The 17044-nt window shown below is 48.8% G+C and overlaps 2 protein-coding genes across 7 annotated transcripts in view; one reads left to right on the top strand and one right to left on the bottom strand.

Moving 5' to 3' along the window:
* SLC13A5 (solute carrier family 13 member 5) overlaps positions 1–11632 on the bottom strand; it is a 31934-nt gene extending 20302 nt beyond the window's left edge. For 4 of the 6 annotated variants that reach the window (XM_017531732.2, XM_017531731.2, XM_017531728.1 and 1 more), the window contains exons 1-3: positions 11298–11632; positions 3014–3142; positions 2628–2764 (exon numbers count right to left, since the gene is read on the bottom strand). In XM_017531732.2, coding sequence (XP_017387221.1) covers positions 2628–2764; positions 3014–3142; positions 11298–11399 — 368 coding nt within the window. In that variant the 5' untranslated portion in view covers positions 11400–11632. The remainder of the gene's footprint in view (positions 1–2627; positions 2765–3013; positions 3143–11297) is intronic. The other 2 variants (XM_017531730.2, XM_017531733.2) reach the window with 2 other exon arrangements.
* LOC108306442 (polyunsaturated fatty acid lipoxygenase ALOX12-like) overlaps positions 1–17044 on the top strand; it is a 271605-nt gene that overhangs the window by 53864 nt on the left and 200697 nt on the right. The window lies entirely within an intron of this gene.

Genomic DNA, 17044 nt, shown 5'->3' with positions numbered 1-17044 from the left:
CCCACATGCATTACTGATGTCTACTGTGTTTGCTGCTGGGGTTACCAAGAGGCCTCAGATCCAGTCGTGGTTCTAAGGAGCACCCCTGCCCCACCATCTAGTAGGGGAAGCCCAGGCATCCAGATGGTGCCAACTCAATATGGAACTTGCCCTAGGGTGTGCTGGAATACTCTATGTGCAGGCAGCCCCAGCTTCCCACTTCTGGCTAGGAAATCCCCACCCACCCCAAACCCTGCCGCACCTCTCGGAAGTTCAGAAGGGCTAAGCAGAGTAGGTGTAGGGTGAGCTGGGGAGGGAGCTTGGGTGAAGTGTGACTCTTCTCCCGGCTGGAACTCCGCCCCCGCCGTCTCCCCCGCACATACACTTTGACCCCTCCACGCTGCAGTGGACCTGATCACACAAACAGTATTCAGAAAACAGGCTCCCTTTGCTTATAACCCCTGCTCCCTTCTCTGCCATCTATCAGGAAGACTCCTTGTGGTCCCTCAGAACCTGCCCAAACAATGTCCCTCCTTTTGGACCACCCTCTCAGTGTGCACCAGGTGGGGCTGGCCTCACCCTTCTCAATCCTCCCCACTACTCTCATCATCATTGTGCTGGGGTCAGAGCACCTGTTTCAATGTCTGCTCTCTCCTTAGGCTGTGAGCAGGGCAGGGCCTGACTCTGCTCTGTGGCTCCACACACCCTAGCTGTACAAGGCTAGGAACAGAAGGAGCTTGCATGGCTGGGCACGGTGGCTCATGCCTATAATCCCAGCACTTTGGGAGGCCTAGGCAGGCGGATCACGAGGTCAGGAGATCGAGACCATCCTGGCTAACGTGGTGAAACCCTGTCTCTACTAAAAAAAAAAAAAAAAAAAAAAAAAAAAAAATAGCCAGACATGGTGGCAGGCACCTGTAATCCCAGCTATTCGGGAGGCTGAGGCAGGAGAATTGCTTGAAACCAGGAGGCAGAGGTTGAAGTGAGCCAAGATCGTACCATTGCACTCCAGCCTGGGCAACAGCACAAGACTCCATCTCAAAAATTGAAAAAAGCTTGCCTGTTTTCAGTCTGCATGTCCTGCTGCAGTCAGGCTCCTCCTCAGTGTTCCCAGTTCACCCGGGGGTAGGAACCTGAAGAAGGGACCTAGGAGCTATTCTCCACCAGGACCCAAGCTGGTGTCCACACAGGTAGACATTATGGACCCATAAAAGCAAAGCCTGGGACCCAGCCTAGGAGGAGGGTGAGAGTTTGCATGATTGGAGGTATCTTAGAAGGACCAAGGCTGCTACATGGTGTTTCAAGGCACCAAGGTGACCCCCCAGGACAGGCAGTGCCTTGGACTAACTGGAGACCCTGCTCAGAGGAGCCAAGTGGCAGGAAGGAGGGAGAATCGTGGATGAACTTGGGTTTGGAAGGGGAAGCTCTCCAGCATGCTGCAGAATGAAACCCACTGGAGTGGCCTCCCATGCTGGCCACTCAAGAGGGCCAAGAACAAGAATTCTGAGGGCTTCAAGGTCCACTTTCTTGGGGTCTCTCATTTCTGGAAAATACAATGGCTTTTGATTTGATGCTAAACCAATCACTAGAAGGAATCAATGCCAGGATGGGTAACAGAGATCAGAGAGCCACAAAGTCACCCGCTCAGGGGAGTCTGAGGCACCAAGGGAGCCCCAGGCATGGGTCACCTGTAGGGCGGCCTGGAGTCTGTGTGTGCTCAGGGCCCGGCACAACCCCCACACATGGGCGACTCAGGAGGAATTTACTGTGAACTGACCAGCAGCTGACTCTCCAGGGCTGAGCCCAGGACATGCCAACATTGAGGTGACACATTGCCTCAAAAGGAAGATGTGCCCTGAGTTTCTGATTAGAGAGGACACAGGCCTTATCAGATACGCTGGGTCCAATCCCCACATGACCATGAGCAAATCACTTTATCCCTCTCTGCCTGGAATGCCTCATCTACAGAATGTGGGTGGTAAGAAGAATACTCAGCTCTCAGAGTTGCGGTGAGAATTAAATGAGGCAATGAATAAGCTCCTGGTATCATGCCTGGGGCTGTGTAGACACTCAACATACCCATTATGATTATGATTGATTATATCGACTCCATGGCTTAGCTGGAAATGGCCAGCTAGATTGGCAGGGGAGATCTTGGAAATGGAGAGAGAAGCTGGGATACAGAGTGATGTCGGGGAAGAAAAGAAGCTTCTTTACAGGGGGAATAGATGCCCCAGCTTGGAGCGAGGACCTTTCTGCTTCCCCATGAGCTGGGTAGTTGAGCCACTTCTGGTCTGCTTCCCCTCCCTCATCAGGCACAGCTTGATCCAGCCTCTATTTGATTTGTTCCCTGTGGAACCCTGCAGCTAGCTGCCTCCCACTGGAAGCCTTCCAAGCCTGCAAGGACTCTTGCTAACCCACCTCCTCTGGATTCAGAGACCCTTACCTACTGCTGCTCACCATGGGCCACCACCACACGTGCATCTGGTGTCTCCAGCTAAGGCTGTAACTCACTCCACCCAGCCAAGCCCAGGTAATCCCATGGGCTGTCCTCACCAGTGGGTGGTCTGGTCCGTACCACCCTCTACCCCCTTCCAGCCCTGGGGCCCACGCAGAGCCACATGTCAACAGAGAGAAGGCGTAATTACTGTGCAGGCTTGGCCCCCACCCAGAGGAGCGTGCGCAGGGCGATCCTCTTGTGCAGGTTCCAGCGCTCCACGGCCACGGCCACGATAAGGCCACCCAGGAATAGCATGTTGGTGTCCTTCATGTACTGGACACACACCTAGAACATGGCACGGAGGCCCCATCAGGGCTGCCCCTTGCCAAACTCTTGAGCCACCCAAGTCCCCGGATGCTGACTTCAGGGACAGCTTGGAGTGGGAATGCAGGCTCCAGTGGTGTCTCCCTGCCAGGGGGATCCACAAATGGAGCTTCTCCAGTCACCCCCAGGCCTGCATGGCTCAAAGGGGGCACTAGAGAAAGAGGCAAGGGGAGAACCAGGAAGTCACCAGGATCCCCTGGGTCTGCTCACCTGCTTGGAGTCCAGAATCTGGAAGAGTGGGAAAAGCAAGACAGGCATGAGAGAGGTGACAGCCAGAGGGATGACTTCTGTGCACCAGTAAATGGCCATGAGGATGATGACGTAGGCACACCTGACAAACTGAAGAGACGGTCCTGAGGCCTCGGCGTGGGGCCGCCTCGCTCTCCCCACCCCCAGAATACCCCTGACAGTGGCTGGCATGGATCGCCAAAACACAGCGGTGTCCTCAGAGGGAACCGCCTCAAAGTCATCCTGTTCCCCAGCCCTGGTCAGCACAGCTTTCTGGGGTCAGGACAGGGAGGCAGGCGCAGGATCCATCCTCAAAGGACTCCTGCCCTGTTCCCGTCCCTCCTTCCCCCTCCCTACTTCCCAGCTGTGTGGTTCCAGGGAAGTTCTTTCATCTTCTCAAACCTTGGATTAGCTGTCTCTCAAAAGAAAAGACCAAGAATAGGACAAGGAAGAAAAGGAAAATGAAGGAAAAAGGAGGAAAAGGAGGAGGAAGGGATAGAAGAAAGAGAGGAAGGGGTAAGAAGGGGAAGGAGAAGGAAGAAAAGAAAGGAGGAAGAGGAGAAGGAAAAGGAGAATAGAATACTTTTTTTGAGACAGAGTATCGCTCTTGACACCCAGGCTGGAATACAATGGCATGATCTGGGCTCACTGCAACCTCAGCCTCCCAGGTTCAAGCGATTCTTCTGCCTCAGCCTCCCAAGTAGCTGGGATTACAGGAACCCACCACCATGCACGGCTATTTTTTTTTTTTTTTTTTTTTGTATTTGTAGTAAAGACGGGGTTTCACCATGTTGGCCAGGCTGGTCTCAAACTCCTAACCTCAGGTGATCCGCCCACCTTGGCCTCCCAAAGTGCTGGGATTACAGGCATGAGCCACCACGCCCAGCCTAAAATACCATTTTTAATGACATGCTGTAAGAATTAGACAAAATCATTTTACAAAATAGTGAAATTCTCTCCATTTTGAAAGCTAAGTGCAATTTTTCTCCATGTTCGCCTTCAATTCTACTTCCTTTTCTCAACGTTCTACTGTGGTCATTTATTCATTTGGCTAGTAATGTTCATGCTGATCATTTTTAAAACTGAAATACTCTGTAGGTTTGGCAGATCATTTCACTTCCCCTTTGCCTTCCTGCATCTGAGTAAATGTGATTTCTTTCGGCCCTCAAAAGAATGCTGTGATCACTCTACTTTCTTTGGCTCACCTGTTTTTAAATCGGTCTTTCCCTTTTTAGGAGAGGCTCCAGGAAGCACTTCCTGGAATTCCTAATACCTATTCCTAATTTCTTTCTCAAGGGGCTGCTCTGACTTTCTCTGCTCCAGCAATGTGCCTGTAAACCAGCTCCTCCAGAAAATCGCCAGCACTGGGAGTTTTCAAGGTTTGCTTGGGGTCTTCTTCTTTTCTTTTCTCTTTTTTTTTGGGGGGGAGGGGATGGAGTCTTGCTCAGTAGCCCAGGCTGGAGTGCAGTGGCGTGATCTCGGCTCACTGCAACCTCCGCCTCTTGGGTTCAAGTGGTTCTCCTGCCTCAGCCTCCCAGTAACTGGGATTACAGTTGCCTATTTTTAAAAACATTTTTAATAGGGACAGGGCTTCACCATGTTGGCCAGGCTGGTCTCGAACCCCTGACCTCAAATGATTCACCTGCCTCATCCTCCCAAAGTGCTAAGATTACAGGCATGAGCCACCACGAGGGCCTTGGGGTCGTTTTCATTACAATTGAGAAGATGGCTCTTGGTGTTCCCACTGGCATCTCTCTAATGACAAAGGCCTCAAGCTATGCTATTCATACTTACATTTCTGTGAACGTTCCATTCACCACCTTTAGCCACTTAGCACTGGGATTTGGCTTTGGGGTGAGACTGGGCTGGGTTTTCAAACAAGCACTTGCTGGCCTGGCCCCTCTCTCATCCTAGAACTTTGCATCAATAATCTAACCTCTTTGGTTTGAGGACTTATCACAATTTCAAAGACATGAAACCAACCTAAGTACCCATCAACCAAGGAGTGAATAAAGAAAACGTGGTAGATAGACACCATGGAACACTATTCAGCTATAAGAAAGAATGAAATGATGTCTTTTGCAGTAACTTGGATGCAAGTGGAGGCCATTGTTCTAAGAGAAGTAACTCAGGAATGGAAAGCCAAATACTGCACGTTCTCACTTATAAGTGGGAACTAAGCTATGGGTACCCAAAGGTATATAGTGTGGTATAAACGACACTGGAGACTGAGAAGCAGGGAGGTTGGGAGGGGAGTGAGGGATAAAAAACCACACGTTAGGCACCTCATATACTACTCAGGTGATGGGTGCACTAAAATCTCAGACTTTGCCACTGTACAATTCATCCCTGTAAGCAAAAACTGCGTGTACCCCTAAAGCTATTGAAATAAAAATGATCATAATTACATAATAAAAATAGCCACCTCCCTAGGTTGTTTTATGTTTCATCAGCATTCTTATTATCATTCTAATTTAATTACCCAGGCTGTACCCTCTCCCTCATTCCAGCCCCCTCCAATTAAATCAGTCGCCGACCTCCCGCGCTGACCTCTTATTCTGGGGCCTCTTTCCCACCCCTCCTTTATCCCCATGGCCACTGCCTTTGCTCGGGCCGCATCTCCTCCTCTCTCCATATCTCACAGCAATTCTCCTCTCATTTGTTCTTCCTATCTGCATCAACCCATACTGTCCTCCCTCTTTCTCTGCAGCAAATCTGATCCTAGCACCGTGTTATAGCGAACCCCAGGTTTCTCTTCAAATAATCAGTATGTCAGTATGTCCATCTCTCTTATTATTTAAATCTCTATTTTAAAGTTTAACTTCCTTATAATTCCAGTAAACAACCTTCTCCACCGGGCTCATCAGTAGTTCACCTCTGCTCCCCTTACCCCCTTACACCCCCTCCTCCATCCTGACTCATCCCAGTCACCTAGTCACCCCAGCTACCTGCTCTGACATGCCCACAACCGTCCTTCCCACAAAAACACCCACCCTGCCACTCCAGCTTGGACCCCTGCTCTTTTGAAAATAGCCAATCAGGATTAGTCTACTTTGTGCAGTCTAACCGTAGCCAATAGGGAACGACACAGCAGTAGGGATGACCCCCGTCAGCCATAAGTACCGCTTCCCCGCTTGTCCAAGCGTGCAGCAGCCATCATTGCTCCATCATGTGTCCTGCATCCTTCTATACAAGTAAACTGCCATGCTGAGAGGACATATCTTCGAGTGCTATTTCTTTTGCGTCATCGAAATTTTACTTATTAACAACCCCTTTGTTTAAAAGACTCCTGTTGCCTTCAGGACAAATCCCAAGTGCTTCAGCAGGACTTCAAAGATCCTCCTCGAGGGACCAGGCTCTATGGATCCCCTCAGCCTCCTGTTGTCACCCACTCACACCCTGGGTTCCAGTCACCCCAAAGCACTTTCAGTAACTGAGGCAGCGAGGTGGGTGCTCTTCCTCTCACAGCCTCCTCCTCTTATCCAGGCCCTGGGCCTGGGGTGAGGACTCAGGGTTCAGCTCCAAGTTCCTTCTTAGATGTCTCCCTATGCCCCCTCCGCAGCCTGGTTTGTGCCCTTCCTCTGAATACCACCCCCCCACCGCAGACGTTAGCATATGGGATTGTCCCTGTTTCCTCAACTGTCCTTCTACCACCACAAGCAGTGTGTGACTCGAGAGCACAAACAGTACAGTGAGTCCTCCCTTCACACCATCGACTGGTTCTCGGAAGCTGCAACGTGTAAGCGGAACAACAGAAACCAACACTCCCATAGACCAATTGCTAGAAACAACAGTGTCTACAGCATATTCCTGATCATGAAAACATCACAGAGCTTCGATATAAACACTTCCAATATTAAACACCAAAATAAACGCGAGCTATACAGATATTTAAGAAACATGAACAAAAACAGGTGAGATAATTATTTACCCACTTACAACAGGTTAGGGCCTTGGGTGACCAGAGCCTGTCCCAGCAGCTCAGGGTGCAGGTGGGAACCAGCACTGGACAAGATGCCATTCCACTGCAGAGTGCACACTCGCATGCATGCCCACACTCACTCAGGTTGGGAAAGAACACACACTCCAATTCGCCTAACATGCACATGTTTGAGATGTAGAAGGAAACCACAGTACCTGGAGAAAACCCTTGCGGACGTGAGATAATGTGCAAATTCCACGGACAGTGACCCCAGCCAGTAATCATTTTCTTTTCTTTCTCTCTTGCTTTATTTATTTATTTATTTTTGAGACAATGTCTCACTCTGTTGCGGAGGCGGGAATGCAGTGGCACGATCACAGCTCACTGCAGCCTGCATCTCCTGGGCTCAAAAGATCCTTCCTTTCCCCCTGATCAACATGATAATGAAATCGTGTTGAATGAAACGACATTATTCAAGAACCTGCTGTATTTCTAGATTCACTCTGCCCTCTGCATCTAAAACAGGCCTAACACTTAGGATATCTTTGCAAATGCTTATTAAAGGAATCAACGGCATTCATCCGCGTTTAGCTATGACAAAGCTGCTGAAGAACAGATGCACCTGGACGCAATCACTGCTTGTCATCACCCAGAAGAACATGTATTATTTGCACAACACATTGCAGGAAGACTTAGAAATTCCTTGTCTGGGTTGTGTTATCAGCCACAAAAAAAAAATAAATCTTTCTTCAGCATCCCATGAGCAACCCAGGGCACCTCCCTACTGGCAAGGCAGGGTTTCTCAGCCAGGCACACTGACACTGACATTTTGGGTTAAATGATTCTTTGTTGTGGGGGCTGTGCACAGCAGGATGTTGAGAGCATTGCTGTCCTCCACCTATGAGATGCCAGTAGAACCGTCTCCAGTTGGGACAGCAAAGTCTTTCTACTTTGCCAAAGCTCCCCTGCTGTGGGGCAGGGTGGGGGCTGGAGAAAGGATCAATGCTGGTTTACAGCCACTTAACTAAAGACAGAACAGTAGCGTGACTGGAAGCCCAGGCTTTGACACCAGACAGACGTGATTGGTGTCCACTGTCAGCTACTGTCTGGCCCTTGGCAGTCACTAACTCCTCTGGGCCTTGGTGTCAGGGGTGTACCCCTGGGCAGGCCATGAGAATGATCCCCTCCAGGAGCAGATAATGAGAAGGTGCATTGGAGAGAATTTTAAAACAATAATATTAGCTAAAAATCAGTTTGTTTCTTACTATTATCATGAGACAGCAATTCTAAACAATGTCACTCAAAGATTGCTCCTCCTGCTCCCAACCCTGGTCTCTCTCCTCTCGTTTCATGTCTTCATCTTCCAATTGGGGATTTAGAAGTGCTCATTTTTCACATATGGCACACAAAGTCCTCGGTAGCTTTTGATTCTCTAAATTTAGAAGCAGTAGGTGGCACATGTCACCAATGTACATTCCTGGAGGCGTCAAACATACCCACTAGGAAAGAGGATGAGATGCAAAGTTACCTGCCTCCTCATCTCCACCCCGCTATTTGGAAGCCCAGGAGGTGCCTCATCCCTGAAGTCAACAGGCTTGACCCTTCCTAGTCTAGAATGGCCCCCACAGTGTCAGGGGAGAGGGTAGGATAGGAAGGGGATGTTAGAAAAGTCTGACATTAACAAGTCACGGTGTCCTGGCATACCACTTAATGAAAAAGTGCAGGCAAAACCTACTCTGTGTGTATTTGTGTGTGTGTTTGGGAAGAGAGAGAAGAGATTGATTGGTTTCTGGAAAGATGTTCATCAAATTATGAATAACTTATGGAATTTGAGAGTATTTTCATTTTTACTTTATACCTTACAGATTTGTAAAATGAATCCTTTTACATTTTAATAAAATAAATGATACAAGAAATTTATCATTTATTTTTTTAAATTATTATTTTTTTTGAGATGGAGTCTTGCTCTGTTGCCCAGGCTGCAGTGCAGGGGCGCAGTCTCGGCTCACTGCAACCTCCGGCTCCCAGGTTCAAGCGATTCTCCAGCCTCAGCCTCCCAAGTAGCTGGGACTACAGGTGTGCACTGCCACACCCAGCTAATTTTTGTATTTTTAGTAGAGATGGGGTTTCACCATGTTGGTCAGGCTGGTCTCAAACTCCTGACTTTGTGATCTGCCTGCCTCAGCCTCCCAAAGTGCTAGGATTACAGGTGTGAGCCACCACGCCCTGCCTTAAATGAATTTTTAAATAAAAAAGGACCTAGAGAAAGGATAGAGAAAGTAGAGCAGAGATGAGGCCAGGAAGAAACCAAGGTAGAGACAGGAAAACTGGAAACAGCGGGTGAGGAGAAGGGCCTGGGTGTTGGCAGAGGGTAGTGTGCCCTGGGAGTCACCTCCTGGCAAGGACTGTGCTGCTCAGGCTGCCAAGGTCCCGCCGGCTTCTCAGTAGCTTCCCAGCTGCCCTGCCCGTGCTATGTACTCTCTGGATTTCCTTGCACAATGGGGTGGCCATGCAGGGTGGAGGCAGGGTGACCAAAACAGAGGCACAAAGGGAAAAAACAAGAAGACAAGGTACAGGGTCCTCAACCAACCCAATAAGAAGGAAAGCTCCTCAAGGCAGTCTTTAGAAGGACTCTCCCTGGGTTCTCCTCTTCCCCTCTCTGGTCTTCACTCACAGGACAGCTTAATCTCTCTCTCTTTCTCTCTCTGTCTCTCTCTCTCTCTGTCTCTCTCTCTCTCTCTCTCTCTCTCTCTCACACACACACACACACATAGACACACAACAACAACACATGGTGAGTTGGGGTTCCAGCTCAGTGTGTGTGCGTGTGTGTGTGTGTGTGTGTGAGTAGGGTCTCCTGGGGAAGGAAGGTCAGCCAAGCTACTATAATTATTCCAGGGAACATCACTCTCTGCCAGCAGAACTAAAATCCCAGCTCTCCTGCCTGGCTCTTTCCTTTGGGCAATAACGGCCACAAACCTTTTGCTACAGAGGAAGTATGACTGCTCACAGGTGGTGTGGCAATTCCAGAGCCTCCACAGTTGGATCTGCTGTCCTTGGCACATCCAGGGCCTGTGCTAGGCCCACCCAAGGGCTCCTCCCAGTCTCTCGGCCCCCATCCTAGGAACCAACGTTAATCCCTTTTGATTCCCAAAGCCTTAAAGTGTCAGAACCAAACCACCTAGTCCCATTGTACAGATGAGAACACCAAGGCCCAGAGAGCACAGGCACTTGGCTAAAGTCACAAAGATGAGAGAATGATGGAAGTCCAGTTCTCTTGCAGTTTGGCTTTCTGATGCCCCAAAGCACCCCCTTCCTCTAGAGCTGCCCCCAGAGCATCCCATGAAGAACTCCTCTGTTTCCCAAACCTGCCTGGGGAGGCTGGGGGTGGGGGGAGCTGGAGGTTTCCTGTCTGGGCTGAGAGTGAAAGGGCTGAAAGAAAGAACAAGGAAGGAGCAGCCAGCAGCCACAAAAGGCTTCAAAGGGCTCGGTCCTCTGCCAAACTGGCTGTGCACAGCCCAGCGGAGCCTGCCCCCACCCTGCGGCCAAGACCATTCATTCTCTCTCTCCCTCCCAGAAGCATTAGGAGACCAGGGCCTGGGAGGAAGCTTCCCTGCAACCCCAGGTCCTGCCACCCAAGGCGTGAGCTCTGGGAATGTGTCCCGCCTCCTGCCACAGCCCCAGCAGGCAGCGGGCAAAGCAGGCCAACTCCCGACTGGCCTGCAACCTGGAGCAGGATTTTGACTCAGCTGTGGCTCTCGGGGTTGGAAGAAGTGTGGATCATAGACAGAGACACTAAGGCCCAAGGAAGGGCCAGAGAGTGGCAAAGACTGCAGGGTCCACGTGGCGACGATCTTTTCCTGTAGGTCCCTCCTGAGGGCAGAAGCCACCTACAGCTTGAAGTCTCCATGGGCGAAGGGAAGAGACAGAAAAGATGGAGGGAAAGGCAAGCTCCCAGGCTCCCTGTTGGCATAGGTGACATTTTGGGGAAAACGGAGTTATGCACTGTGGGGAGATTCGATTCGGAGCCAGGGCTCAGTCTAAGGCTGGGATCTGTGTGGCTGAGATCTGTGCTCACTTCGAGGTTTCTGTGCTTGCCTTGACAGCTCCTGCGCCCTGGGATCCATAAACCCCAAGGTTGGTGCGCCCTGCGGTCGCCATGCCCCTCGGATTCTTTTCAGGGCACCTCCCATCTGGCACCTGGAGCTCCCGAGTGCGCGCGCCTGGGGAGAGCTGTGCCCCGCGCGGAATTCGTGCGCTTCAGCTCGGGGCTCCCAGGTTCGGCGCCCGTTAGTGGGCACCGGGCGCCCGGTGTCCGCGGGGCTGCCTGGAGATGCAACTGACCTTGGCGGGCATCAGAATGATGAGTGGCAGCAGCAGGAGCGGGGTGACGAACAAGATCACGAAGGACTTGAACTTGGCGACATAGCTCAGCGCCGAGGCCATCGCGCGGGAGGGAGACTGACGGGAGAGACGAGTGAGGGGCTGCTAGAGGCGCCGCGGGCTTAAGAAGCGGCCGCAGTCCGCGGGGATTGGGGAGGGGGCGGTGACAACTCCGCCCCCCACAGTGGGGCCTCCCCCCCCCGGCCCTGGGGGCGGGGCCACCCCTTGGGGTCGGTGGGACGCGCCTGCCCCCAATTCTGCCACCCCGCGGCGGCGGGAGGCCTCTTTGGACTCCAACGCTTCGGGCCAGCCCTCTAGGGGCAGCCTGGGCCGTAGCACCTCGCGCTCTCCAGGACTCTGCTGCGCTGCCTGGGCAGAAGTGCGCCCCGGGGCTGCCCAGCGGGGCGTTTCAGTCACTGGTGCTGCCAGCTTTGTCGTGAGGCTCCCTCCCGCGTCCGCACCTGCTCTTTCTTGGGCTCTGAAGGGTCCTAGATGAAAACCTCTGCAGGCCTCTGGGTCTCTCAGGTCTGTCTCCCGGATCTCCCTCTCCTTTTCACCTCCTTACTTCCGCCCCTACCATGCCTCTCCCCAAGGTGTCCCCGCGCGCCCCGCGCCCTCCGTACCGCGGGCCTCGCTTCCCAGTCTCCCCTGGCTTCCTCACCGCGCCGGCCCCACTCCAGGTGCAGGACCCCTTTTCCTCAGCACGCCCCCTTCGGCCTGGAGCTCCTGGGTGATCGCAGGGGAGGCGAGGCCACTGTCCTCCGCGGTCCGGGCAGCTCTCGCGCTCCAGTGGACACCGCGCCCCGCAGACACCAGGCGGGCAGATGCGGGCGCGCGTCTTCAAGGGGCCGCACCGAGCCCCAGCAGCCGCAGCTGCCCGCCCTACCCAGGTCGCTATTGCCATTTTTTACAGAGGAAAACGGAGGTCTAGAGAGGAAGAGACACTACTAAGGCGACTCTGAGACAGTCGCCCATGTGTTCATTCAGCCCGCCAGGCAACAGACAGGTACCGAGAGCCTCTTCTCCGCTAGGCCCTGTTTTGGGCACTGGAGACACACGGATGCAAAGATATCCCCACCTCTGTGATTTTCTTCTTTCCTCTCTTCTGCCTGCCTTCTCATTGTGCAGCTTCCTTTCGGGAAGTCTCATCCTTGCTGGCGGCTTAACCACAGCCTGCTCCTTAGTCATTATCATCCTCTGCTTTCAACCCAGCCGTGATGCCAGAGTCCCAGATTTCCTTATGTCCAACCTCCCGCAGACTGGACGTATCTCAGTCCAGAAACCTCAACACATCCTGAATCAAGCTCATGAGTCCCTTCCTGTGACCTGCACCCAAGGACACACATTCCTCCAAACCCCTCCTTCAATTGCCTCCCTCATGCCCCCTCTCTTTCTAATTCTCATTCATTTAGCCCTGGGTTTTCCCCTTTCCTCTTTTCACCAGGGCACTCAGCATAATTTGTACCTCTTATATTTATTGGTGTAATTTTTATTTTTTTACTTTTTTTTTAAGTAAAATAAAAATACAAAATACAAATAAAAATAATTAAAAATAATTGACAAATAATTGTCTATATTTATGAAGTACCATGTGATTTTTCAGTGTATGTATAATTGTGGCATGATCAAATCAGGCTAATAAGCATATTCATCACTCAGATATTTATCAAATATTTGTCATTTCTTTGTGGTGACAACATTTAAAATATCTTGTAGCTTTTTAAAAATATATGATACATTATTATGGTGTCATTTCTATTTACTGTCTGTTTTATTCATCACTGCCTATCCAGCTAGCACCTTTCCCAGTGCCTGACCCAGGGTGTGCACTCAAGCCTTTTTCTCTGGGATGAATGAATGAGAGCAAGTAAACATCTTCAGTTTTTTTTTTTTTTTTTTTTTTAATTTTACTTTAAGCTCTGGGATACATGCCCTGAATATGCAGGTTTGTTACATAGGTATACACGTGCCATGGTGGTTTGCTCCACCTATCAATCTGATATCTAGGTTTTAAGCCCCATATGCATTAGGTATTTGTCCTAATGCTCTCCCTCCCCTTGCCCCCTAGCCCCTGACAGGCCTCAGTGTGTGATGTCCCCCTCCCTGTGTCCATGCGCTCTCACTGTTCAACTCCCACTTATGAGCGAGAACATTCAGTGTTTGGTTTTCTGTTCCTGTGTTAGTTTGCTGAGAATGATGACTTCCAGCTTCATCCATGTCCCTGCAAAGGACATGAGCTCATTATTTTTTGTGACTGCATTATATTCCATGGTATATATGTGCCACATTTTCTTTATCCAGTCAATCACGATGGGCATTCGGGTTGGTTTTAAGTCTTTGCTATTGTAAATAGTGCTGCAATAAACATATGTGTACATGTGTCTTTAATAGTAGAATGATTTATAATCCTTTGGGTATATACCCAGTAATGAGATTGCTGGGTCAAATGATATTTCTGATTCCAGATCCTTGAGGAATCACCACACTGTCTTCCACAATGGTTGAACTAATTTACACTCCCACCAACAGTGTAAAAGTACAACTTCAGTTCTTAATACAACTGCTTCTGAGGGGATTCACCACAGCATGGACTCCGAGGCTAGTCTGCCTGGGCTTATATGCTGCCCTAGCTCATCCTGGCTATGTGCCTCAGACAAGTTGCCCTCTCTGAGCTTATCCTGTCATAAATGGAGATAACAGCACCAACTTTGATTTTAAACAGCTGTTTTGGAGATTATATGAGTTCATGCTCAGAGTGCAGATGGGAACTCTCTGTACTATTTTGTAACACCTGGTGAGTCAAACTATTTTAAAATAAAAATCATTTTTAATTTGTGACAAATAAAAAACATACCTCAGACTGATGAATCCAATTCTTTCCAGCTACATTTTATGGCTGATATTGGTAGCTGAGAAAACTGGGATACTAGGCTAGGCACCATAGCTCACATCTATAATCCCATCACTTTGGGAGGCCAAGGTAGGCGTATCACTTGAGTTCAAGAGTTCAAGACTAGCCTGGGCACCATGATGAGACCCCCGTCTCTACCAAAAATACCAAAAAATTAACCGGGTGTTGTGAGAGGGTGGCTTGAGCCCAGTGGGCAGAGGTTGCAGTGAGCCGTGATTGCTCATTGTGATGAGATTATGACATCCAGACAAGCCAAGGAATACAGCAGGTGACTAGGATTTTCTCAGATTTTGGATACTTTCATTTGCATCTTACTTAAGTAAGTAAGTTTATTTGCACTTACTTGGGCTTAAAGAGGTATGTGAGTATTTCTATGGACAGAGCTGCTCCCTTGGTCACTAGAGTAGTCTTATCAGTTTCCCCCCATATTTTAACTTGAGAACACTGTTTTATTTGTAAACAAGCTTTAGTTGCTAAAAAGGCAGGTCCTGGATGTTGTCAACAGAAGAGAGTATTGGTCGGCGTTCCTGGGTTGGACTTACAACCACCATATTTATGGAGGTGCTGCAAGTCAGCTGGGAGTCCACGGTTTGGCAACTCTGCTCCAGGCTGTGGGTAGATGGTGGGTGGTTCCACGGCCTTCTGGTTCTGCACCGTGGATGGACTTCACCCAGACTGAGGAAGCAGAGGCTCTTGGGGACATGTTGTTTTCATGGCAGGAGCCAAGAGTGCTGGTGGGAATTTGCAGTACCTCAAAAAAAGCTTCTGCTCAGGGACAGCGTGCTTCACTGATCTCACCTTCTACTAGCCAATGTAAGTCTCATGGTCAAGTCCAGAATCAAGAGTGGGGGAAATATACTCAGTCTACGGGAAGGGGTGGCAAAGTTGGGGGGAATTAATAACTGTGAACAAATAATACAATGTACCACCTACAGTAAATATTATTGAGTCCGGGGCAAGACACCTGTATCTCTCTCTTAGTAAAGTGTGTGGAAATGGTATCAACTCATGTGAGTTAGTTGAGTTCAGTTCTACGAGTTATATGAATTCGAAGGTGGTTGTCGCAGGGATGATAATTAGCATATATTCAAATTGGAACATGAATCAGACTCTTTTTGGGGGCAGGAATTAAGTCTTATTAGGATGATTAATATGACAGTAAAGTCTAACTTTGCCGATTAGGGTTTATAGAGGATGCTTCCCATAACCAGCTGAGCTAAACTTGTAGCTCCAAGCTTTTGACAAAAGTATATTTGAAACACACGCTACCAGAAAATCATTTACTATTATCTTGGCTAAGATGTGTTGAAATTAACATTTTTATTACCCAAGATCTTTCTGAGTATACCAGGTCTTAAAAGATACCTCTCAAGACGATCACTTGAACTCAGGAGTTCAAGGGTACAGTGAGCTATGATCATGGCACTGCTTTTCAGCCTGGGAGACAGAGCAAGACCCTATCACTAAAAAAAAGAAATGAAAGGAACATAGGCATAAATAAACACCAAATTTAGTTTAGCTTTAAACTGTTTAGGTTAGCTCAGGTTGGAAAATTCAACACAACCTGAATCAGGCTCATGAGTCCTTTAATCACAGGGGGCCTGTGATTAAAGAGTGATACTTCAGCTGTATCTGAAGTGTTTTATTATTTTTAACTGGTTATGTTACAGAGATGTTTATCATATTATCCTTTATTCTTTTAAAAATATTACAAAGAAGGCACAATACACGTTTCTAGCCTTTTTAAAGGAACCCACATGCATTTAATACTAGAAATGTATTCATGAGATTCAAGGCATAAGATTAAGAAAAAAATATTTCAGACAAAATAAAGAGAGCTGATATCCCACTTACTGAAAATGTAGTCTCCTCCAAAACTATCCTTTTTTTCCGGAGGCAAGGATTGTTAAGTTAGAGAGAGAGCCACCCAGGATGAAAAGGCTGCACTGTGTGTTTTTAACTTAGGCAAGTATCTTTTTATCACTGTGTATATAAATGAAGCCTGAAGGAAAATGTGAACTTTGATCTCTTTCCAAATTGATGCTGAGTCCAAAGTTTTGTGTCACCATAGTATTAGTAGCACTGAATCCACAGTTTCCTTTGGACTGAGTGATGTTTCATATTTTCCCCTGCACTCTATTTAGCTCCTTTTTTGTTGAGTGGCATGCAATTCTTAAGCCCTTCCCCCCCACCCCCAGATGCATTAATCAATAGAAAAGATAAAAATATTTGTGTTGGGGGATATCTTTCCATCAGTAAAATGTGTACATTTTTATGACACATGGCATATCATTGTTAAAGATGCCATATAAAGTTTACCCTCTGGATTAAATTAGACGATGGTTTCCTTTTTAAAGAAAGTTGTCAGAATTCCCCAGTAAGACATCTGTGTTGGGAATAGAGAGGATTAGTGTGAGATATTTCATAAAAAGACTCTGTAGGACAAATTTTTCCTCTTTACTGGAAGATTCTCAATAGTGCACACACACATTTGGTAACATCTATCTCAACAAAACCCTGTCTTCCTTAACCGCCCATCCCCTACCAGCTAAAGCCTTGTTTTTCTCATGCCTTAGTGGCAAAACTCCTAGGAAGAGTTGTTTATACTCACTGTCTTCACTTTTTCTCCACCCAGTCTCCATTGAACCCATTCCAATCAGGATTTTGCAACTCTATTCAGACTATCTGTCAAGGTCACAGTCACCTCCAAATCACTGATCTCGTGGCTGGCCACCTTTCAGCCTTTATCTCTCTCTGCCCCTTGGCAGCATCTGTTACTACTGAGCATTCTGAATTA

Source organism: Cebus imitator, unplaced genomic scaffold, assembly GCF_001604975.1.
Source record: "Cebus imitator isolate Cc_AM_T3 unplaced genomic scaffold, Cebus_imitator-1.0 Scaffold72, whole genome shotgun sequence".
Taxonomy (NCBI): Eukaryota; Metazoa; Chordata; class Mammalia; order Primates; family Cebidae; genus Cebus; species Cebus imitator.
Note: the sequence above shows the minus strand (reverse complement) of the source record. Positions and strands in the feature narration are given on the sequence as shown.